Source organism: Anolis carolinensis, chromosome 5 (genome assembly GCF_035594765.1).
Source record: "Anolis carolinensis isolate JA03-04 chromosome 5, rAnoCar3.1.pri, whole genome shotgun sequence".
Lineage (NCBI taxonomy): Eukaryota > Metazoa > Chordata > Lepidosauria > Squamata > Dactyloidae > Anolis > Anolis carolinensis.
The window spans coordinates 27,231,323-27,255,597 of record NC_085845.1 but is presented as its reverse complement, the minus strand read 5'-3'; the positions used below and the strand labels follow the sequence as shown (position 1 = coordinate 27,255,597).

The 24,275-nt window shown below is 38.4% G+C and overlaps 3 protein-coding genes across 4 annotated transcripts in view; 1 reads left to right on the top strand and 2 right to left on the bottom strand.

Annotated features, from left to right (window-relative positions):
• Positions 1-7,035, bottom strand: part of gstcd (glutathione S-transferase C-terminal domain containing) — a 52,083-nt gene extending 45,048 nt beyond the window's left edge. For both annotated transcript variants that reach the window (XM_008119196.3, XM_003226391.4), the window contains exons 1-2: positions 6,786-7,035; positions 228-646 (exon numbers count right to left, since the gene is read on the bottom strand). In XM_008119196.3, the coding sequence (XP_008117403.2) occupies positions 228-646; positions 6,786-7,020 (654 nt within the window). In that variant the 5' untranslated portion in view covers positions 7,021-7,035. The remainder of the gene's footprint in view (positions 1-227; positions 647-6,785) is intronic.
• ints12 (integrator complex subunit 12) lies at positions 6,845-18,890 on the top strand. Its single transcript, XM_003226392.4, has 7 exons — positions 6,845-6,957; positions 9,855-10,018; positions 12,755-12,907; positions 13,238-13,425; positions 15,771-15,930; positions 16,696-16,848; positions 18,200-18,890. Exons 2-7 carry the CDS (start codon positions 9,863-9,865, stop codon positions 18,776-18,778), a joined length of 1,389 nt encoding a protein of 462 aa, XP_003226440.1. The 5' UTR covers positions 6,845-6,957; positions 9,855-9,862; the 3' UTR covers positions 18,779-18,890.
• A 1,763-nt stretch (positions 18,891-20,653) lies between these two features.
• The window catches only part of arhgef38 (Rho guanine nucleotide exchange factor 38), a 61,165-nt gene continuing 57,543 nt past the window's right edge, over positions 20,654-24,275 (bottom strand). Inside the window, exon 14 of the mRNA XM_008119198.3 lies at positions 20,654-24,168. Within this exon, the coding sequence (XP_008117405.2) occupies positions 23,983-24,168 (186 nt within the window). The 3' untranslated portion in view covers positions 20,654-23,982. The remainder of the gene's footprint in view (positions 24,169-24,275) is intronic.

The following is a 24,275-nucleotide window of genomic DNA, read 5'->3' as shown; positions in this document are numbered from 1 at the left end:
TTTACTTCCTTTATATAATTCCTTTCCAGTAATCCATACTAGACATCTGGAATTGTATCATATTAGTAATCCCTGAATTAATTCAAGAGATAAGACCAAGATGTGTTACTAGCTTGCTTTTCTATAGTGGGATAATCAGTCTGTTTGAAATCAATTATATATTGAACAAGATTTAATGTGTATGAAGTTTATTACAAATCACTATAAATCTATATAGAAATACTCACTTCAGCACAAGCTTTCAGACAGGTTTTTTTAAAACCCAAGAGTTGGAGAATATCTTCTTTTGATGGATCTGCCTCGTACGTTTTATGTATAATATGCCTGAGTACCACAGCAAGTCCTGCTCGGCAAAATCTTCCATTTTTCTCAACAACAGCAGGTAAACAGCAGCTCTGGACCACCAAAGGGAGTTCACACTTTTTGATGAAGCAAATATCTAGGTCCCTTGGTCGTACTTTGTCTGTTAGGTGGGAATTTGAAGCTGTTTCATCTGAAGATACTAAAAACACTCTGAATGTCTTGCAGTCACAGTATGACAACAGGAACAGTGATACAGAGGAATGGAGAGGAAATATACAATCTCCAATCTGTTTGACGTAGTCCAGATACAAGTGGTCTTCAGTAACAGCTTTCATTTTTTTTTCTTAAAGAAAGAAATTTTATTAATAAAATATGTGTAAATGGTTTAATTTTTAATATATTTAAAGCTATGAAAATACATTGGTCCTTTGAAATCCAGTCACAAACCAAATGAATAATACTAGCCTTAAACGAAAGGGCAATACCAATATATGCTTGGCATGGGGTTCAACATTAAGTTAATCGTCTCTCTGCAATTGTTGGCAACCTTACTTGTGTCACCCCTACTTCACGTTACCAGCAGTGGCCAGCAATGGCAGAAAATACTGTTTAGTGGCACTGTTTAGAGACAGACACCTAAAAAGCAGCATAGTATCTATCATCCCTCTCATAACAACACACACAACAAAGGGATAAGTTCCTACACCATAAAAAAGTTCAATGTGTTTGAGCAAACTTTGCATTCAAAACTAAACAATATTCACATGTGAAATCAAATAACTGGGTTAAGTAACCCTTTCACATATACATAAAGTATTTTGAATAGTCTAGAGACCATGTATTTACTTTTACCAAAATACACATATGACTATTTCTTTCACCAGCCTAAACTCTCATTTTATTCCCATTTTGGTGGCCCAGCTTACAGAAGTATGTTTTTCTTTTTCAATATGTCATGGGTAACTGGTGAAATGGATTATCTCCTTTCCTTTTTTTATCTCTATTTTGCTATTCATGCATTGTTGGAGATTCTGCAGGCAACTGCTGTTTATATTTATAATTGTAGACAGGTACACTCAGTTACAGTCTTACAGTAATATCATAGAGTCATAGAATAATAGAGTTGGAAGGGACAACATGGGCCATCCAGTCCAACTCCTTGCCATGCAGGAAAAGCACAATCAAAGTGACAGATGGCCATCAAGTCTCTGTTTAAGACTAGAACAGAACCCTGTTCTTTTCCAGCAAAAGTGTTATTTTATTGTATACTATATGTTGATGCAACTGGATACTGAAGTTCCATGTTGCTTCAGCCAGCCTCCCAATGTTGATACAGTAGTGCTAAAAAAAATTCCAGTTAAACAGAAAACAAATGGGAAATGGGAGGCTGGAGGGAGATAAAAAGATTCTGTTAACTGAGGGATCCCTGTATTTAAAAAAATCAAGTGTATAACACTTCTAGAACAAAAAAAATCCAATTAAATTCATTCTTTTAAAAAAGACCAAGCTCCAAGGTATTCAAAAAGATACTAAAATTTCTAAGACATTTAAGAAGAAAACTACGTTGTCCTATTTTTCTTTTAAAATAACGCCCTAAAAAAGGACAATTTAATTAATTGGTTAAAATGCATTATTTTTAGATTAACACCCAATTTTACATCTTGAAACTCAGTCTCTCTTTTGCAATTAAACACACTACTGCTGCAAGTTCTCCGGCATATGGTACTTAAATGGTTGAGTAGCCCACTGATTTAATTAAGTTATTCAACATACAGTGGGAATAGAAATTACATTCCTGATTTGCAGAATACTGACATAATTTTAGGGACTAGCTCTTTCTGCCTCCTGTTTAATCTTGTGTGATGTGTGCCACCACTTACTAAACCCTAGGGACCACATTGTTTGACATGCACATCTGCAGTCTTAGCTTTTTCTTTGGAAATTGTGAGGAAATGTACCAATTCCCACTTCACCTATGGAAGTGAGATATTTTTTAAAAAAACATAATAGCCCCTGTTATGGTGTGCCACCATTTCTATAACCTTGGATACATATATTTCCTGTGACTATGAAATTGCTTTGAAAATTAGTTTGTATTGTCTTTTGCTATTTACAGTTCCATTGCCTATGGTATTTTATTTCTGAAGGGAGATGTGTTCCAATGTATTACTTTGATCTGACATGCAGTGTATCTACACAGTAGAATTAATGCAATTGGGAATCACTTTAACAGACACAGCAAATATTATGGAATCCTGGGAATTGTACTCTGGTGAGGCACCAACACTCTTTGGCAGAGAAGGTTATAGACTTTGGAAACTATAGCTCCCAGGATTCAATAGCACTGAGCCATGGCAGTTCAACTGCATTAATTCTACAGGGTATATGTATCTATGGTTGACTCTTGGATAAATTGCTTTCATTGTCAATAGCATTGTTCTTGAAAGTTCAACAACAGTGGATTTGATGCAGGAAAAAATCAAGCTTAAGTACAGGCAGTCCCCAAGTTACAGACATCCAACTTACAAACAACTCATAGTTAAGAACAGAGGTGAGACAACAAGAAGTGAGAGAAATCTACTCCTTGAAAGGGAAGTTCACTCCTGCAAGAGTTATCATGGAGAAAAGGGGGCTCCACTGAAGGTTTCTCACCAATTCCTTGTTTCCACAACAAGCCAAATTTTTCAAAATCCAATTATCACAGGGACAGAAAGTAAGATGAACTCTTCTGACTTATTATTATATTTATTTATATCCCACTTTATCTCCCTGAAGGGGACTCAGAGCTTTTTTGACATAAAAGCATCATCATAACCATTTAAAATATACAAATATACAAAAAGGGCACAAACAGCAAACAAACAGTCCAGGCATGTTAACTCTCCCTGTTATCCATATATAGATATATTTGGCTGGTGTTACACTTAACACTTAATGTACCTGTTCTGACTTACAAATGAATTCAACTTCAGATCAAACCTACAGAACCTATCTATCTTGTTGATAACTTAGGCACTGCCTATATTGAACCCAGCTCTCAAACAGGACAGAAAAAGTCTCAAAACATTCCTTTTAAAAGGAAGCTTTCGGCTGAATGGGTTTATTGGTATAAAGAGTTGATGGCACTCAAATGGCTTTTAGGAACCTTTGCTTTAAGATTTTTAGTTTTATGTTAATACACAGGTTTTAATGTTTTTCAATATTTTTGAATATTTGGTTTTATTATGTATTATTTTAATGTATTGTGTGTATTTTATAAATGCTGTTAGCTGCCTTGGGCCTTTGAGTGGGGAAAGGTGGGATAAAAATCGCCTAATAAATAAATAAACTCTATGCTTTCTGTGAAATTACGTGCAAAGGCTGCTCAACAGTCTCCCTGCCTGAGCAAGCCGGAGAGGTCTCAGGCCTAGTGTTGGAATCCTAACGGCTAGTGGTGCTAGGGGACTTCAACATCCACACCGAGACCACTCTATTGGGAGTGGCTCAGGACTTCATGGCCACCATGGATCAGTCCCAAATGGTTTTTGGCCCCACCCATAGTGCTGGACACACGTTAGATCTGATCTTCTGTACGGGGCAGGATGACAGTGACGGTATAGTGGAGGAATAATAAGTAAACTTTATTTATACCCTGCCACCATCTCCCAGGGGGACTCAGGGCAGCTCACAAAGCACTCAGGGTGCAACATCTAAAATACAAAAAGTGCAAAAACAATAATATAAAACAATAAGCAGCCAACATAAACATCATTAACTTCACAATGCCCCCTTGTAAAAAACCCCCCCTGTAAAATACAGCGATTGCTGCAGGTAAAAATAACAATAATCAATCTAATTATTGTAAAGCACTTTAAAAAGAATCTGAAGGTCCTCCTATATATTTGTAAATAATCTAAATATGGTCAAAGGATTGTCGGAAAAGCCATGTCTTCAATTATATGCAGAAGGCATGGAGAGTGGGGGCTAGCCTAATCTCCCTCGGAAGAGCATTCCAAAGCCGGGAGGGCCACCATCGAGAAGGCCCCCTCTCTCGTCCTCACCAGCTGCACTTGAGATGGAGGCGGGACTGAGAGGAGTGCCTCCTCGGTAGATCTTAAAGCCCATTCTTGTTGACAGAAAGAGATGCAGTCTTGAAGATAGGTTGGATCCAAAGCATATAGGAACTTTCTACAGTTTGTTTGTCATGGACCTGATCAGGTTTAGACTCACTGGCACACTGAACCTCTGCAGAGGTAGTGGACCAATTAGGAAGGAACATCCCAGGAGACTTATGGATCCTGATGGATTCCTGATGGCTCTTAGGGATTTTCCTGCCTCTTCAGTAGGTGATTCTGTCAAAGCTCTGGCAGACTCTTGGAAATTGTTTGCTTTAACGTTTTTTGTGTTACTGTATATGGCATTGAATGTTTGCCATTTTTTGCTTTTGGAAGCCGCCCTGAGTCCCTCTGGAGAGAAAGGATGGGTTAAAAATAAGATTATTATTATTATCATTATCGAAAAGGAAGCATGAAATAAAAATTAAGTCATTAAAACAAGAAATTGTTATTTAATGAAGTCACAATTCCTCTGGCACAGGCAGCAACCTAATAATCAAAGGAATGAATAGCGCAGAATGGGGTTGACAAAGGAATACTAGTTTTGGATTGATGTGAGTTTTCTGGGCTGTATGGCCATGTTCCAGAAGCATTATCTCCTGATGTTTCACCCACATCTATGGCAGGCATCCTCAGAGGTTGTGAGGTCTGTTGGAAACTAGGCAAGTGGGATTTATATATCCATGGAATGTCCAGGGTGGGAGAAAAAAACTCTTGTCTGTTGGAGGCAAGTGTGAATGTTGAAATTTATCACCTTGATTAGCACTGAATAACCTTGCAGCTTCAAAGCTTGGCTGCTTGCTGCATGGGGGAATCCTTTGTTGGGAGGTGATTAGCTGGCCATGATTGTTTCTTGCCTGAAATTCCCTTGTTTTCAAGTGTTTTTCTTTATTTACTGTCCTGATTTTGGAGGTTTTTTTTTTAAAATACTGGTAGCCAGATTTTGTTCATTTTCATTGTTTGTTTCTTTCTGTTGAAATTGCCCACATGCTTGTGGATTTCAATGGTTTCTCTGTGTAGTCTGACATGGTAGCTGTTAGAGTGGTCCAGCATTTCTGTGTTCTCAAATAATATGCTGTGTCCAGGTTCGTTTGTCAAGTGCTCTGCTATCACTGACTTCTCTGGTTGAATTAGTCTGTTCTTTGATTCATGCTTGGGCAATGCTGCATTTAGTGGTCCTTATGTAGACTTGTCCACAGCTGCATGGTATACAAAACAGAAAAAACAGGAAAGAAACAATCTGGGCCAGCTAATCACCTCCCTGCTTCCAGGTAAGCAGCTAAGCAAGGCTATTCAATGCTAATCAAGGTGGCCAATTGCAACATTCACACTTTCCTCCGAAAAACAAGAGTTCTTTCTCCCACCCTGGGCCTTCCACAGATATATAAACCCCACTTGCCTAGTTTCCAGCAAACCTCACAACCTCTGAGTATGCCTGCCATAAAAGTGGGCAAAAGGGCAAGAGAAAAGGCTTCTTGGAGATGGCCATATAGTCTGGAAAACTCACAGAAACCCAGTGATTCCGGCCAAGAAAGCTTTCGACAAGACACAAAACAATGCAACAACAACACAATACAGTAGAGCCTCACTTATCCAACATAAAAGGGCCGGCAGAACGCTGGATAAGTGAATATGTTGGATAATAAGGAGAGATTAAGAAAAAGCCTATTAAACATCAAATAGGTTATGATTTTACAAATTAAGCACCAAAACATCATGTTATACAACAAATTTGACAGAAAAATTAGTTCATTACACATTAATGCTATGTAGTAATTATTGTATTTATGAATTTAGCACCCAAATATCACAATGCACTGAAAACACTGACTACAAAAATGCATTGGATAATCCAGAATGTTGGATAAGTGAGACTCTACTGTATTAGTTTTGTAACTTTGGCGTATCATCTCAGCATATTTTCTCTTAAAGGGAGATCTGGAGTTGTAGTTTCACAAGGTCTTCAGCCCCTTCCGCTTAAGAGTGCTGGTGCCTCACCAAACTCCCAGGGACCCCATAGCATTGAGCCATGTCAGTGAAAAGTGGTGTCAAACTGCATTAATTCTACTGTGTAGATCAGGCCTGGGCAAACTTCGGCCCTCCCTCCAGGTGTTTTGGACTTCAACTCCCACAATTCCTAACAGCCTACCGGCTGTTAGGAATTGTGGGAGTTGAAGTCCAAAACACCTGGAGGGAGGGCCGAAGTTTTCCCAGGCCTGGTGTAGAGAGAAAACAAGAGAACCCTTTCCAAGGCCAAAGACTTGAAGGGATACGAGTAATGGATTCAATGAGGTGAACATATCGCAGCCCTGTCCTGTATTATCCTGAAAGCCCCGCCATTCCTTCACCCCACCGCCTGGCTCCATTTTTCTTTCTGCCGCCCCTTACCAAATCTCCTCAGGCAGCGCCTTCCTCTCAATGTCCGCCTCAGAAGCCTTAAGCCCCGCCTCTTCCGGCGCTTCTCACTTCCGGTGGTTGATAGAAACACAAGGCGGCCGGCGCCTCTAGGAAGAAGGAGGAGGAGAAGGAGAAGCCTGGCTGGTCTTCCCTGCCAAGTGAGGTAAAAGAACAGGGACAAATGGGGAAGGGGCTGTTTGAAAAGATCTCTACATTGTATTGTCATGAATGCCTTTCTCCTTCTGTGCCAAAGAGAACCAGGATTCAAGAGCATTGAGTCTTGGCAGCTGAAGTGGTGTCAAATTTGGGCCCTGCAGGTGTTTTGGACTTCAACTCCCACAATTCCTCACAGCCTCAGGGGCCTGAGGCTGTGAGGAATTGTGGGAGTTGAAGTCCAAAACACCTGGACGGCCCAAGTTTGCCCATACTAGCCAAAGGTTAGTTGACAAGCAAAACATATCTTTATTAATAGCTTAGAAAAGTGGTTCTCAACCTGTGGGTCCCCAGGTTTTTTATTTTTATTTTGTGTCAAAAGCATTGTACGACAAATACATTTCAAAATGATGGGGGAAAAGGAAATCACAAGCAACTAAATAGTTTTGGACCAAAAGCGGGCAACAGCAACCGCATTGTCCGTAGCTTTAAACAACTCCTCCTCCGTACATGAGGCAGGGCATTGTGGGCAAGCATACATATGCAGAGTTGTTTGTTCTGCTCCACAGTCACACAAGGTGGAGGATTCCTCCAGGTAGTGCCACCTTGCCAAGTTGTCTTTTGATCTGCCCACTCCACTTCTGAGTCTATTTAGGGACTTCCAAGTTGCCCATTCTTGGTTTGCCCCTGGAGTAAGACCCTCATGGGGGCCATCCAGTTAGAATTGCCAGGTTTAGCTGCCCAGAGAGACACCCTTGCTGCTGCTGGAGGAACATCAAGAGGAGTGGTGGTTCTCATGAAGCCCTTCCGTGATTTGAGTCTGGTGGGAGGAGGCTGATAGCCATGCAGTGGATGGCTTTCACAGTGTTCGACTTTCTTTCTCTCACCGTTAGCAGCAACTTCCCGTCGCACGTCAGGAGGGGCAATGCCAGCTAACTTGTAGAGTTTATCAACAGGTGTAGGTTTAAGGTATCCAGTGATGATTCTGCATGTTTCGTTCAGTGCTATGTCCACCTGCTTCGCATGGGCAGACTTTTGCCAGACAGGACAGGCGTACTCCGCAGTTGAGAAAGACAAGGCCAGGGCTGATGTTCTTATTATTTGTGGGTCTGCACCCCATGAGCTGCCAGTCAGTTTCCGCAGGATGTTGTTGCGTGCAGCTACTTTGTGCTTGGTGTTCATGCAGTGTTTCCTATATGTTAGTGTTCGGTCTAAGGTGACACCAAGGTATTTAGGATGGAAACAGTGTTTGAGCTCTTGGCCTTCCCAAGTAACTTTCAGTTTCCTGTTGGCTTCACGGTTACGTAGGTGGAAAGCACACACTTGTGTCTTGGAAGGGTTGGGCTTCAGGTGGTTCTCTTTGTAGTAGCTGGAGAGATCTTTCAAGGCATTAGTGAGTTGCTTTTCAACTGTTTCAAAATCTTTCGCTTGTGTTGTAAGGCCAAGGTCATCAGCATATATAAAGCTCTTTGTGAGTGGTGGTTGTGGCTGATCGTTCGTGAAGATGTTAAATAAGGTCGGTGCAAGAACGCTGCCTTGGGGTAAACCATTCTTTTGCCTCCTCCATCTGCTTTTCCGGCCCTGAAACTCCACATAGAAGCTGTGGTTTTCCAAGATGGTCTGGACAGTTTTTGTAAAGTCAAAGTCCCGGGTGATATGGTAGACTTTGTGCAGCATTTTTCTATGTTGCACCGTGTCATAGGCTGCCGTAAGGTCCACAAAAACTGTTCCCGTAATGCAGCCTTTCTGCATTAGAAAGAAAGGTCCCCAGGTGTTACAAGCTGTTAGGATTTCTGGGAGTTGAAGGCCAAAACATCTGGGGACCTACAGGTTGAGAAGCCCTGACTTAGAGGAAGGGTTAGAAGACACGATCATCAATTTTGCAGATGACACCAAATTGAGAGGGATAACCAATACTCACGAAGACAGGAGCAGAATTCAAACGATGTTAACAAATTATAGAGATGATTGGCCAAAACTAACAAAATGAAGTTCGACAAGGGCAAATACAAGATACTCCACTTAGGCAGAAAAAATGTAATGCAAAGATACAGAATGGGGGACGCCTGGCTCTACGGCAGAATGTGTGAAAAAAGATCTTGGAGTCCTCGTGGACAACAAGTTAAACATGAGCCAACAATGTGATGCGGCTGCTTTAAAAAGCCAATGGGATTTTGGTCTGCATAAATATGAGTATAGTGTCTAGATCCAGGGAAGTCATGCTACCCCTCTATTCTGTTTTGGTCAGATCACACCTGGAATCACACTGTGTCCAATACTGGGCATCGTAATTTAAGGGAGATGTTAACAAGCTGGAATATTAAATAAAATGATCAAGGTTCTGGAGAGCAAGACCTATGAGGAGCGGCTTAAAGAGCTGGGCATGTTTAGCCTGCAGAAGAGAAGGCTGAGAGGAGACATGATGAGGCCCTTTTATAAATATGTGAGGGGAAGTCATAGGGAGGAGGGAGCAAGCTTGTTTTCTGCTGCCCTGCAGACTAGGACGCGAAACAATGGCTTCAAAATACAGGAAAAGAGATTCCACCTGAACATTAGGAAGAACTTCCTCACTGTTAGAGCTGTTCAGCAGTGGAATTCTTTGCCTGCAGTGTGGTGGAGGCTCCTTCTTTGGAGGTTTTTTTTTTTTATCAGAGGCTGGATGGCCATCTGTCCAGGGTGCTTTGAATGTGGTTTTCCTGCTTCTTATTTATTTATTTATTTATTTGCAGCACTTTTACCCCGCCTTTCTCACCAGAGGGGGCTCAAGGCGGCTTGCAATAAATAGGCAAAAATTCAATGCCCTTGCAGGGGGTTGGAGTGGATAGCCCATGAGGTCTCTTCCAATTATGATTCTATGATAAACTATTGCCTTCTTGTTATTTCTCTCTCTCTTTTCTTCATTTAAAGATGCTGCTATGGCTGCTGCTATGAACTTGGAACTTGACCCCATATTCTTGAAAGCTCTTGGTTTCTTGCATTCAAAAAGCAAAGATTCTGCTGAGAAGCTTAAAGCGCTGCTTGATGAATCCTTGTCCAGAGGGATAGACTCAAGTTATCGCCCTTCACAGAAGGTACAGTAGAGTCTCACTTATCCAACCTTCACTTATCCAATGTTCTGTATTATCCAACGTAGTCTGCCTTTTAGTAGTCAGTGTTTTTGTAGTCAATGTTTTCAATACATTGTGATGTTCTGGTGCTAAAAGAAGTAATACAGTAATTACTACATAACGTTACCTGCTTTTTCTCTCAATTTGTTGTAAAACATGATGTTTTGGTGCTTAATTTGTAAAATCGTAATGTAATTTGATGTTTAATAGGCTTTTCTTTAATCCCTTCTTATTATTCAACATTTTCGCTTATCCAATGTTCTGCCAGTCCGTTTATGTTAGATAAGCGAGACTCCACTGTATTAGCCTTAATACATGGAATACGCAAGGTATTTTGTGCTCCTCCTTAAACCGAGGAGCCCTTTGTCAGAACTTTTATTTATTTATTTACTGGAAGAACATTTTATTGATTAGCCCTTAACTGAACTGGAAATTTATACAATCCATGCACAGTCTAAATACAGGGCGTATAATTATTGTTGTAAAATCAATGTAATGGAGCCCAATAGACTTCCAAAATTGTGCCTATTAGAACAGATAAAATCCCAACTACAGACCTCATGGATTATGCAACTGACAAATTATACCCTGTAGATGGCACCTATCTAAACAAGAACATCATTGGGTTGCTGTGAGTTTTCCGGGCTGTACGGCCATGTTCCAGAAGCATTCTCTCCTGATGTTTTGCCCACATCTATAGCAGGCATCCACAGAGGTTGTGAGGTTTTCTGGAAACTAGGCAAGTAGGTTTTATATATCTGTGAAATGTCCAGTTTGGGAGAAAGAACTCTTGTTTGTTTGAGGCAAGTGTTAATGTTGCAATTGGCCATCCTGATTAGTATTGAATAGCCTTGCATCTTCAAAGTCTGGCTGCTTCCTCCCTGGGGGAAGGAAAATCAGTACAGTAAATAAAGAACAACACTCAGAAAATGGGTATTCCAGACAGGAAACAATAAAGGCCGGGTAACACTTCCCAAAAAAGGATTCTCCCACAGCAACCCATTAAATAAGTTGCGAAGGAGGTGGGACTGAGAGCAGGGCCTCCCTAGAAGATCTTAGAAAAATCATAGATCATAGAAAAGGTTACTATGGATTATTTTCCAAATTCTAGAATAACACTATATAACATGATTTTTGTTAGGTTAAAGGTAAAGGTTTTTCCCTGACATTAAGTCTAGTTGTGTCTGACTCTGGGGATTGGTTTTCACCTCCATTTCTAAGCCGAAGAGCAGGCATTGTCCATAGACACCTCCACGGTCATGTGGCCGGCATGACTGCATGGATTGCCATTAACAGTGTTTGTTACTGGGTTATAAATGTCATTTCCTAATTGTTTCTGTCATTAAAGAATGGGAAACGTTTATTCAACTGCAAAAACTTTGTTTTTGCGGGATAAAATAATAATAATATTATAAAGCTTTATTTCTCTCCCGCCCTATCTCCCAAATGGCGACTCAAGGCGGTTAGCAACATGTAGTGGCAAACATTCAATGCCATAAAATGTAAAAAAAAAAAAAACCTTGATAAATTACTGTAAAACAAATAATAATACATTAAAAATCGACATGAAGCAATAATAAAACATTGCAACAAACTAGGCATCATACAACTAAAAATTACATTTGAACTAATAAACTATTTAAAAACCGGACTTAAAAATTGCCATTAATAAAAGTTTTATAAAGCATTAAGCCATCTTGCAGCATATTTTCCTATAGTTTTTCAATGAATATCTCATCGAGTTCAGTTCAATCAAATCAACATAGTTTGTGACAAAAAATCTCTCAAGTATAACAGCTACTTTCAAAGTAAGTATTGTACTATTAAACAGGAAATAACACTTTCTAATCAGGAACAGAAAATGTTTCAAATGTTGTTACATAGTGTAATAATTGTTTGTTTTAATTTCTCTGTATATTCGCAGACTGATTCAAAGTATGTTTACTCACCGAGTTCAGTAGAGTTATTTCCTCATGGTTACAACCGAATCCTTAGAATTCTTTGTTACTTGACCTGTTGACTTCTTCTGATCAAAAAGCAATCCACATATAGTGGGTTTGTCTCGTAGGCTTGCTACAATAATTGCATAGTAGTTATATGCTTTCCTGATTTGTATAATGTTTTGTAGGTCCTTCCTTACTTCATGTTACTTGTGAGAACTTCAGCTGAAAAAGTTAGTGTAGAAATACTATGAATAAATAAATACAGGGTCCTTAACAAAAGGATAGGAAGTTGATCCCATTCATAGCATCTCATCTAAGAGTGCACAATGTAGCAGCTTTGCTAGTTATGTCCATGTGTATGTGCAGACCATTGTCTTCATTTTTTTATAATTGTGTAGCATACTTTGAAATGGCTTGCAAGTGACCTCCTTAATGTGGTAGTCCATGGACATTTACCAATCCATGAGTTTCCAAGAAAAAGAGAGAGAGAGAAATGTAGCCAATTGTCACAAATATGACAGTGCTCCATGGTACAATGGGAAAAATGATTGCCAGTCCCCCATATCAAATAGCTTGAGATCCACTGGCCTATACTAGCTGCTCAATGGATCCTATCTCTCCTTTCGTTTAGCCATATAAGACGATTACATTTCAAGTTTTGTGTTGTTTAATTAATTGTATGATCTCAAAAATAGCAGTTTCTCCAGAATTACTGTTAATGCAGTGGGTTTTTTTTTTTTTTTTTTGCTTTACTCAGGAGGTAGATCCACCCAAAATATCTATTGCAAAACCAATATCTGTTAAGCAAGAGATTAAGGTTTCCACAAGTCTTCCTACAGGCAGCAATAATGGCAAACCTGTTGTGGCCGAAAAGATGAAAAAGGAAGTGGAAAAGCGATCTGTTGATAAAGTAAGTTTCTATTTTAAATTTAAAACATTTATTAGGGTTGTTTCAAATATAAAATTTAATTGTAGAAACAGTTAATCTTTTGGGGTTGTTGTATGTTTTCTGGGCTGTAACTTTTGTATACATTAAGCAACAAAAATACAAATTGTTGAGATTTTAATTTGTCAAATACTCTTTTCCTGAGAATAAATGGGTTTGGAGTTATTAATAAACTATAATATTCAAGTGCTTCACATTGTACAAAAATAGAGTATTTAATTGAGTACCATATATTAATGACTATAGAATACGTAGCATTCATTAATACCAATCTGTATTTGTATCATTTGTTAGATAAAACTGGAAATCAATGAAGCAGTTGAAATTCCGAAGAAGCCAAGGCTAGAAAAGCCAGAGAGCCGTTCTTCCCCAATCACAGTGCAGACTAGCAAGGATTTGGCCATGGCTGACCTCTCTAGTTTTGAAGAAACCAGTGCTGATGATTTTGCCATGGAGATGGGCCTGGCTTGTGTGGTTTGCAGGTGAGTTGTGTAAAACTTAGCTTTTGCCACAGAGTTAAGAACTACAGCTGATGATTTGGTCCACACTTCTGAACAATAGTGGAGTCTTTCTTAGTAATCTTTTTCTCCTCTGATCAATGACATCAATAGGCTTTCTTTTAAGCTCTGAATTATATGAAACACAATGAAAACATTTTAAACTTAAGAACCAATTAATATGATATTTCAGCCTTAGTTAAGATTTTTCAAATCCAGAATTCAATCTGTAGAGAGAAATAATCTCACATTACAGGACTTCATTTGTCTGCAGATTTCATACTTTAAAATGTATAGTAGGCAATTTTGTGCATTTGTATAGGATCACTATCCATTTCTGTTTGTTTCATTTGTATGGTCCCATTTTCGTTTTTGAGTGCCACTTCCAAAAACAGCTCTTTTCTGAAGGACCTTTTTCATCCCACATCCAAAAAAATTGAATATTTTCGTCCCATTGACAGCAGTGGGCAGGCGATCCTATACAAATGCTCCCCTTCCCCATAGTTTTAGGGCTGTTGCTGTTTACTCCTTCAGTTGGGAAACTGACCTTGTGCCACTGCTGCTGAGATCTCTTCATTTGAGATCTTTGGCGTGGGGCTGGCGGCTTGCTGGTTGCTGGGGCTTGCCCTCCACCACTCAACAACCATGCAAGCCCAGAAAGGCCCTGGCAGGCCTGCACGTTTTGGGCCTACATGCAACACGCACACTCTCCTTGGAAAGAGAGTGTGCATGTGGCATGTAGGCTATTAGGGATTCCTCATCTTCAGAACAGGAAGGGGAGCAGGAAAGTGTTCAGGAATTAGAGGGGAATTTGGAATCAGAGGAGGAGATCTTACAAGTGCCTACATTTTTGGAAAGGCGAAAGGAAACAAAGCAGAGATGCCATTCAACTAGAATAGCTGCCAGAAACGCTAAAGTAATTCGGAACCACCCTAGCAGCTGCTGCGTGGGGGAACTCAGGGCTATAAAACAGAAGCAAGATGCTTACGCTCCTCTTTGTGCCTGCTTCGAGTCTGTGTTTGGGAAACTGCTCCTAAGGATTTATTGTTCAATGCACGTTGTTTCTTCATCTGAAGTGAGACTGCTGCTTTATTTGTGACTTTATCAGAGACTTGAGAACTGTGTCTGCAGTAAGACTTCTTTGCTTTCTTTTGCATTATACAACTGCATGTGCTGTTCTTTTAAGTTTTTGCTGAAGTAAAGCAGTTTTCATTTACTTACAACATTGTATTAAGGCTGTTCTTGAGGGACAAATCAGGACATAGGTCCAAAGCATGGGGGCCTGCCAGGGCCTGCAGCCGAGAGTTGAGTAAGCTCCTTACTCGGCACTCAGCTGAAAGCCCTGGCAGGTCCCCACGCTTTGGCCCTATGCTTGTGGGCCTGCAGCCAGACACTGATTAGTCATCTCAAAGAAGCAATCATTAGGGGAATTCTGTTTGGGTAACATGAAGATACATTTCTATTCACATATGTTCACTAAATTGTCATGTGTGCATTTTTCCAACAAAAATCCAAACATTTTTATTCCTACTGACATTCTTATGTGTGTAATATATAACTTGTTGAGTGTAATTTTTGCTCCTTTGGCTGTTACTTTTAGAGTATATTCTACTTACAGTATAAAGTAAAGAAAATGACATAGCATCAGCTGCAAAACGTTTTGCAAACTTTTACAGCTGTGCTTCAGTTTGTATTAAATGTAGTAATGATAATGTAATTATAAACCTTGATAACTTTTCTGCTAGGACAGTGGTTTTCAACCTGGGGTCCCCAGATATTTTTGGCCTATAACTCCCAGAAATCCCAGCCAGTTTACCAGCTGTTAGGATTTCTTGGAGTTGAAGGCCAAAAGCATCTGGGGGCCCCAGGCTGGGAACCATTGTGCTAGAATTATCTAACTTGGGATAGTATATTACTATTGTATTTCTTTTTTTGTTTTTGTTTTGTTTTCCCCCTTTTATAGACAATCTTTCAATAGTCTAAACCAGGGCTCATGATCCCTTTCAGCCTGATAATTTTTTATATGACCCCCAGGTATATAGGTATATAAAACAGGTATAAAAATCGAACATTTACTGATAGGAAATCAGCATTTGCAAGGCTGGCTAAACAGGATGAATTCCTTTTTTATGAAGTGCAACTGAAGCATTTTCAGCAGCGTCTACTGTAAACACTGCACGTTGTTTCTAACAGATTTTCTGTAAATAGGTGGCAACTTTTACTGGTGTCAATTTTTGTGACCCCAACATTGAGCAACACCTTAAGAAGCAATGATACAAACTTTTTCTAGAGGTAATACTAATTTGGGCTGAACACAATTTGCTTTGCAGGCAAATGACTGTTACTTCTGGGAATCCATTAGTTGAGTGTCAAGAATGCCACAATCTCTACCACCAAGATTGCCACAAGCCTCAAGTAACAGACAAGGAGATGAATGATCCCCGCCTTGTGTGGTATTGTGCCCGATGTACCCGGCAAATGAAAAAAATGGTAAGTTCTTTTCCAGAATTATTGCTAGGTTAAAAGAAATATAATTATGCCTAGCTAAGGAAGGGATTTGAGAAGTAACATAACAAAAATATTTGGAAATAAGTGTTGAGTCTGTAATGGAGAAGAGGGGGCTAATAAGATACAATATTTATTGTGAAGCAAAACAATGCCTTGGTAAATAGCCGTGGTTTATATTAGCATTTATTTCATAATACATTGTCTACTAAAGATGAAGTTTTCAGATTTTTTAAAAGTGCACTTAAGTCATGAACAAATAATTTTCTGAAAGTTATTGTCTAAATAAAAGCAACAAGTAGACGTTTTCTTGCTTCGCTTGTCTTTTGCACTTCCTATAATAGTAACATTTGGTTAGAACAAACATTTCGATATTAAAAACAAATACCAGGTCTTAAAATAACATTTTAAAGAATAATTCAAAGCAAAGTTTCCAATTGAAAATTGTACTGTGTAACTTAGAAAATAGCAGGTAATAAAATATCTGGCAATATTTGAATAAAGTCCAGTATTGTAAGATAGTGGGATCTGTTGAATCCTGTTTCCACTGTTCCTTGGCTAAATATTTCCAGTATCTCTTTTTTCTTTCTCTTCATTAATCTTCTCTCTTCTTTTATAAAACAAACTATACATGCAATATGTATTTCTACACAGCCACAAATTTCACACTTATCTTTGTTGGTACAATTTATAGTTTTGAATTCACTTTTTAAAAATGATAATATATGAATGTGTTTGTAATTTGCACAGGCTCAGAAAACTCAGAAGCCTTCCCAGAAGCCAGCCCCTGCTGTAGTTTCAGTAGCTCCTGCTGTGAAAGATCCACTCATAAAGAAACCAGAAATTAAGCAAAAGTTAGAGACCACACCAGCCTTTCTCGCATTTAAGAGGACAGAGGTCAAGGTACTGTACATAAAATGTTTTGTGAAAAATAAGGTGTTGCATCTTATACAAATTTTACACTATCACAGAAAATCACTAATTTAGCAGAGTGTATGGTATCTTACCCTCTACTAAATTAGAATTCATAATTCATACTCATATTCAATGCTTCCTTTTTCTGTCCTGCATATTTATATATATATTTTATTTATTGTGAAAAAATAATTTTCTATTAAGTGGTCCAATTGCTTTCTGGTTTTTTAGTAATTTATTTTTGGTTTTGGAGTACAGGCAGTCCCCAAGTTACTAACAAGATAGATTCTGTAGGTTTGTTCTTAAGTTAAATTTGTTTATAAGTCAGAGAGGGAAAAATATTAAAGTGTAACTCCAGCCCAAAATATGTATTTTGGAGCTTTGGATAGTATAGGGAAGGGTTAACACCCCTGTGGGTTTTGTCTGTGCTCTGTTCAAAAGATTTCACCTCAGTTTTTGTCCCGTGATAACTGGATTTTTAAAAAATTGTTATGGAAACAAGGATTGGTTAGAAAGCTTCAGTGGAGACACCTTTTCACCATTATAATAACTCTTTTAGGAGTGGATTTCCCTGCCTAGAGGTAGATTTCTCTCACTTCCTGTTGTCTCACCCCCGTTCTTAGCTATGAGTCATTTGCCTGTACTTGTCTTTGCACATATGTACATAATGAGACGTCTTGGAGATGAGGTCCAAGTATAAGTATGAAATTCCTTGATATTTCATATACACCTTATATACGTACATAACCTGAAGGTAATTTTATGCAATATTTGTAAGAATTTTGTAATAACGTGTATTATAATTTTATGCGTGAGATAAAATTTGTGAATCCTCTGGAGTCAAATCTGTTGTTATCTCTGCCACCAAGGATACTTAGGATATGGAGTACAGTCAGTCCTCCACATTTGTTGTGGTTAGGAGCACACAACTCCCATTGAAGTGAAAAAAACACAAATAAAGAAATTACCATGTTTAGGTCAGAGAACACTAAGTCTATGGTCAACTTCTACTGGAGGCTGAGGATAAAATCACATTGTTCTCTCTCATGAAATGTCTAGGTGCTCCAGCATACCTAGAAGTCAACCATATAATCACTCTGGAAGTTCTAAATATTTCTAGAGAAAACATTTCTCATCAAATCTGCAAAAGTCAAAACCACAAATGTGGAGAAATGACTGTCTTTTAGATTTCAGGATTCCGGATAAGGGATACTTACCTGTACTAATATCTGCTGAGTTTAGGATGTGAAACACATAGCCAGCCCATTATCTGTTATGCTTTGTGTCCAAGCACAGACTAGATGTAACTAACATGAGGCTTGTCTCTGTTTTCTCATAGACTTCAGCCACTGTTTCTGGTAACTCAAACAGTGCCAGTGTCTCTTCCTCCTCAACTAGTGGCCTTACAGGGTGGGCAGCTTTTGCAGCAAAAACATCATCTGCAGGCCCATCCACAGCCAAGTTGGGATCTACAACGCAGAGCACTGCTGGGAAGCCTGTTGCAGCCTCAAGTAATCAGAAACCCATGGGTTTGTCAGGGTTGGCAACAGCTAAGGCAGGGCTAGGCTCAAAATTGCCGTCACCTAGCAGTAGCACAAGCCCTGTTCAATTGAAGCCTCTGCCACCTCTGACATTGGGGAAAACAGGCCTTTCTCGTTCAGTAAGTAGTGACAATGTAAGCAAAGTGGGGCTTCCGAGTCCAAGCAGTTCAGCCCCAGGCAGCAGCCAAGCTGCAGGTGGAAATGGAAGCGGTGGAACAGCAGGCAGCAGCACTGGGAGTGGGAGCAAATCCAGTGCAGAATCTGGGAATCAGTCCCCATCTTTGAAAGGTCCTACTTCTCAAGAATCACAACTCAATGCCATGAAAAGATTGCAGATGGTCAAAAAGAAAGCTGCTCAGAAGAAGTTAAAGAAGTAAAACAGGTAACACAATATATAACAGAACTATCAAATGAACTTTTTGCCTTGGAAGCATAAACATGTATTTAAACTCTAACCTCAATTGAATAAAAAGTAATGAATTCATACAATTCAATTGTCTTGATTTAGTGATCTGGGAAGTGTGTTGTGTTGGATTTTTCAGTTATTCTATTCTGAACATATTTTAGACAGAATTATATCTGAATCCTATCCTGGTGGAATCTATGTGACAGAAGTCTACATAAGCAATGTATATAACTACAAACCTGGAGTGTGGAAAAGTGGATAGAGATGTATTGTCAAATATATCTCTGTATCCACTTGTACTGTCGAATATTGGATACAGAGAGCTACAGACTTCATATCTATTCTTTTAAATTCACTATCATATAAACTAGAGTAAGGAGACCGTTTTCTTACAAAAATGTAATTGATTTTGCACTCTTCAAGCATATTTTTTAGAAATACCCATACAGACAGTAGAACCATTGCAATAGCTATGAGCTGAGTGTGGAGATTAAAAATACATATAATAGCTCTGAGGAAGGGAAAGGGTTCCTATTTCTATTGAAGGGGTTCCTATTCAGGGTTGAAAAATGCAAGAAACTGCATAGATGGCCAGTTGAAATGTGAATATATAGCAAACCAGCTTCAAAGGTTTCTGATGATTTTTCACTATCACAGGACAAACATATGTTTTTGTGATATGTAGTAACATGGTGAAGCTCCAGTACTACAAAAGGGAGGTTATTATATGTATGTTATTATTAAACATTTAACTCCAGTTGTAGCAAGTTTTGTTTATCTGTAGTCCATATTACTTGCTAATAGTTTTTTAAAGAAGTATTTACATTCAAAAGGATTCTCAGTTGCATAAAATACCAGTATAAGAAGAGCAAGCAAATGAAAACATACTAGGAAAAATAACCATGTTATTTGCAAGTTTGTATAAAAGCTGTCCAAAGATCAGATAAAAGCTCAGTTGTAAAATTCCTCTATATACCATTCATTCAAATGTTGCAAGCTTTGTTAACATTTGTCTTATCCGTTGTATCACAGGTGGAGGAAAATTATCTTTCTGGGAATAAAGTAGATCTTTTTAATGGTCAAAAGGGCTCAAAATCCATTTCTGTTGACCAAGAAACATGCATATCCCTAATATCAAGAAACTTTCCAATACCAAATGTATGTGTGAAATCACTTCCTTCCAAAGTTTGCCTATTATGGGACAACACAAATGTATGCATTAAGGAAGCATCAGCACTATTATATCTCCAGCGATTTGTTGATTTAGACATCTTTTTCCTGAATAGATGTTGTGGCAACCAATATCTCCAAAAGAACACTACATGTTTAGTCATACTGGCTAGTAGCTATGGATGTTAATTTGGAATGTGTATTCAATTCTCTATTCTATTCTTTCTGTAAAATTTATGTTTAGCTCTATTTATAGATAACAGATATTGCTATATATGAAACGTTGGCTTGGATACTTAGCCTCAATAACTCTTGATATATAGGGAACCACAGATATACTTAAAGCTGCAGGGCCAAATCTGGAGTCTAACAAATATTTCACTTGTGGATATTGTCATTTGACTGAAAGGTAGTTTGAAAGACAAAAACTCATAATCAACACCAAGTTTCTGCTTTAAGATAACCATTGATTATCAGCCCACAACTTTCACATAAATGGTTCTTTACCAATTTTCAAATCTGGGTTGCCCCATAAAGTCAACTTGGCATGAACGTAATAAGTCATAATGCAGGCAATAAGACTTATGTGGCAAATATCATCTCAACTACTCAAATTATTTTGATTAAAGTGGTAACTGGGGTAACAGTAAGATAAACAACATTTTGATAGTAGGCATTTGTAAAAATATATATATTTATTAGGTAATTTAAAAGTAAATATCTTCAAGTCACAGATACTTCTGTACAGCAATTTACAACGATCAATCTTTAATCACAGAGCTTTGTCCTTACGTATTCGCAGTTGTAACAACTTTTTGTGCTTTGATAAAGCTTTTTCAATGGAAAAACATTATTGTTGGTTAAAAAGATCACACAGAGGTATCAATACAAATTGTGAATGAATGAATGAATCTCTGCACAGCTTAGACTCTTCATGTGCCATCAGAGTATTAAAATATTTTGTGATGTTACTTTAAAACCTTCAAATGCAATCTTCAGTACAAAGCGACTTCACATTATCACATTTATTGACAATATTCGTATATTATTTTGGATTGGGAGATCCTGAGAGTGCTTTTTTGTAGCACTATTTTAGGACATTCCCATACTTTCTCATTTGCTCCAGTTATAAAAAAAAAAACCTACATGTTTGCCTTCTGCAGCTTCTAAAGTAGAAGAAACTCCTAGAATCTAATCGTTCCAGCAATTAAGTTAATTTTGATATTCATTGTTTTTATTACAAATAAATAAATATGATCAAGTATATTTATCTTCTGACATACATAATGCAAAAAAACCATCATAAGAATGAATACTGAGAAAATAAATATTTTATATTGTGTTAATGGCTGAGAAACAATTATGAGACTTGTACATTCGGACACGACTAGATTTAATGTCAGGGGAAAACCTTTACCTTTACTACATTTTCATTACATAGCTTTAAAATAACTTAGTTTGAAAAAGTCTAAACTAAGTGTTTTGTGACTTAAAAGACATCTATGAGGCAAAGTTGCCTCAACATGTTACTAGATATTTGTTGCCAGTATGAGCTAAAACATGGTCCCCACAAACCTGACAAAAACTGCATTTATCAACGCTTCTATTGCCAAAAGAATGGATACTCTTCTTATGCAGCTGATGTTCTATATTGGTGGTTCCTAACCTTTTTTGACCAAGGACCACTTTGACTAGGGACCACTCTCCAACATTAATACCAAAAGACTTACAAATCAGTTTTTGGTCAACTTTAGATTTGGTTTGGTTATTTGGGGTGCTGATTCAGAAAACTGCATTGGATAGACCACATCAGCTCTAGTTTCTGATCCAGTAGTCACCATCTGCTCCCCGACAGAAAACTATATTTAATCATCTAGAGCTGATGTGGTCTATACAATGCAATTTTCTTTATCAGCAACCCTAATAACCCCAGGATCAGGCCTAAAAATGAAGGCACCAAGATGCTCCTGCTTCCATGTGCCACATGGAATGGCTCCACTCGGAGGGAGGGAGGAGGAGAAGCAGCAGTCAGGATGCTTGTTGTCATGCCTTTTATGGGCAGTCAGCCTCTCCTCTCTCAACATCCCCGTTCCCTCGGCACTATAAGAGGGTTTCGTGAGACCAGTCGCTCTCGTTGCAATGGTGTAGTAATGGTGAGGCTGTGGACCATAATTTAGTTCTTGGGGACTACTGGTGATCCACAGACCACAGGTTGGAAACCACTGGTTTATATATTAAGGGAAGTTATGATAATGACAATAAACACTGGGGAAATGTGCAACAGACAAAAGTGCAATACGAACAATGTAAAAAGAAACTGCAATGGGGAAAAACTGATGTCATGCAATAGGTTACTCTGGCACTCACAATCATTCTGCTACAATCACATTTGGACAGCCTCATGTGATAAAGTCCTAAGTAGCAAACCGTTACCTAGATTAACTCATTTGTAATTGTTCTATATTCACAATTCCAATTTACGATGTTGATACTACTGCCAGAATCATAGCTTCCTCCTCTTCCAAACCTAATTTATTGGGCATCTCTTCTATGGAGAGAAGGAGAGCTGTTCTGCTGAATGACCTTTCTGTCAACTAAGTAGATGATGTGGAATACCAGATACCTCAAGACAGATCCTGAAAATCATTGCTATCTGTGATATGCTTTTTTAGATACATTTGCTTCCAAGGCAACAGTTCTCTGATTCAAACATCACAACAAATTAATAAATACAATAATCAAATACTTGTCCCGTTTCCAGGCCTCTACATTCTAATGTGATAAAGCTTCATCATACGTGCTTTCCACGCAATTCAGCTATTGCTGGAAGAGAGAGCTATTTTAGCGGTTTTGATAAAAAGCATGATGAAAGGAGGGGGTGAGAAATCTTTCCATTAAAGGATTCATTTTTCTTCTTTACAAACTCTTCATATAAACAAAAAGTAGTGCAACATAATGGAGCAATCAACTCAAGACATGATCCCCATTAACCTGCATGGATTCCATTAGAGCTAAACAAAAGTTCTAAGATTGTATTTCATTCCATAACTTTCTTAATTTGAAAGAGAGGTATTGTTTACAAATCTACTGTGACCTTTATTGTCACAAGAACAACACTGGTGTGAGCATTCCACTGTGGCAGAAAATAACAAAAACTCAAAATGCATGATGTTCATCTTCAAGAGAAACATAAGGGTTTGCATATGAGCTCATGCAACTCAGAAGGAAGTGAGAAAGGGTGGGACTGATGAATAAATATCCAGTTATTCTTATAACCTGCATATGTTTGTCATCATATAATGTAGTCAAATGTGATTTTATGCATTTTGAATGATTGCTGAAGACCTCTTCTTGCTGAAGTAGTAGGAATGCTTTTTTGGCCTGATCTTTGTCAGGTGATTAGGTGTTCTGTGTTTCGCAAAACATATCTTGGAAAATATATTCAAACTATCCCCAGTGCTCTCTATCTACTTTGCAAGCTTCTAATATATTGAGGATAATAATCAGTGAATTCTGTGTTTTGCAAGATATGTCTTAGAGAATATTTGAAAGCTTTCCTCTTTGCTAGCTCTTAATTTGGAGGATAAAATCAATGATTTGTTTGCTCTCCAAATTGTACAAATTTACTTAGTTCAGCATATAGGCAATTAATGTTAGTTTCTATAATTCAAAAATTCTGAAATATTTTATATGTGCTTAGTTATTTGGCAGCAGTATTAAGAAGCCCTGTTAGTGAATTCCATAGATGTTTAAGAGGAGATTAGCCAGAGTGGCATGATGTGCTTTGGGTTCTACTGGTTCACAACCGCACTCCTTAGCTGCTGTCTCAAAGCACAATGGACATTTACTGGATATGGACATTATGGAGATGGCCAAATCTAATTCCCACAGGCATAAATAAAAAATCAATGTTCAGGAACACAGAAAACGCTAGGGCATGCCTAGTTGTTGCTAACAAAACAAAACGTCTGGCACTGATGTTCTGGAAAAGGAAGTCTCTGAAACCTATGCATATGTCATCTTCCCCAGATAATTAGCTGGTACATATCCTTTTTGTCCTTTTGCTTCAGCCAACCACCATTCTTTATTGCCACTCAGATCAGAAAAACGAAGTATTCGAACTCGCTGGTACTCCTGAAGACTCAGTTCCTGCTGACTCCTTGCTTGAAATGCATGAACTGCATAGAAAGTCTGGGGAAGAGAAGAGAGAATAAATTTTTGATCCTAGTTATCCATTCATCATGCCTGTTTGTCCCAAATAAAGTAATCAAACCTATCCTAAACAACAAGGATTAGGG

What these genes read in the sequence shown, in the direction of transcription:
- ints12 (XM_003226392.4), top strand. Translation starts at nt 9,863, where the DNA reads ATGGCTGCTGCTATGAACTTGGAACTTGACCCCATATTCTTGAAAGCT. An exon ending in GTTATCGCCCTTCACAGAAG is followed by an intron (nt 10,019 to 12,754) that starts GTACAGTAGAGT and finishes TGCTTTACTCAG; the next exon opens with GAGGTAGATCCACCCAAAAT. An exon ending in TTAAGAGGACAGAGGTCAAG is followed by an intron (nt 16,849 to 18,199) that starts GTACTGTACATA and finishes GTTTTCTCATAG; the next exon opens with ACTTCAGCCACTGTTTCTGG.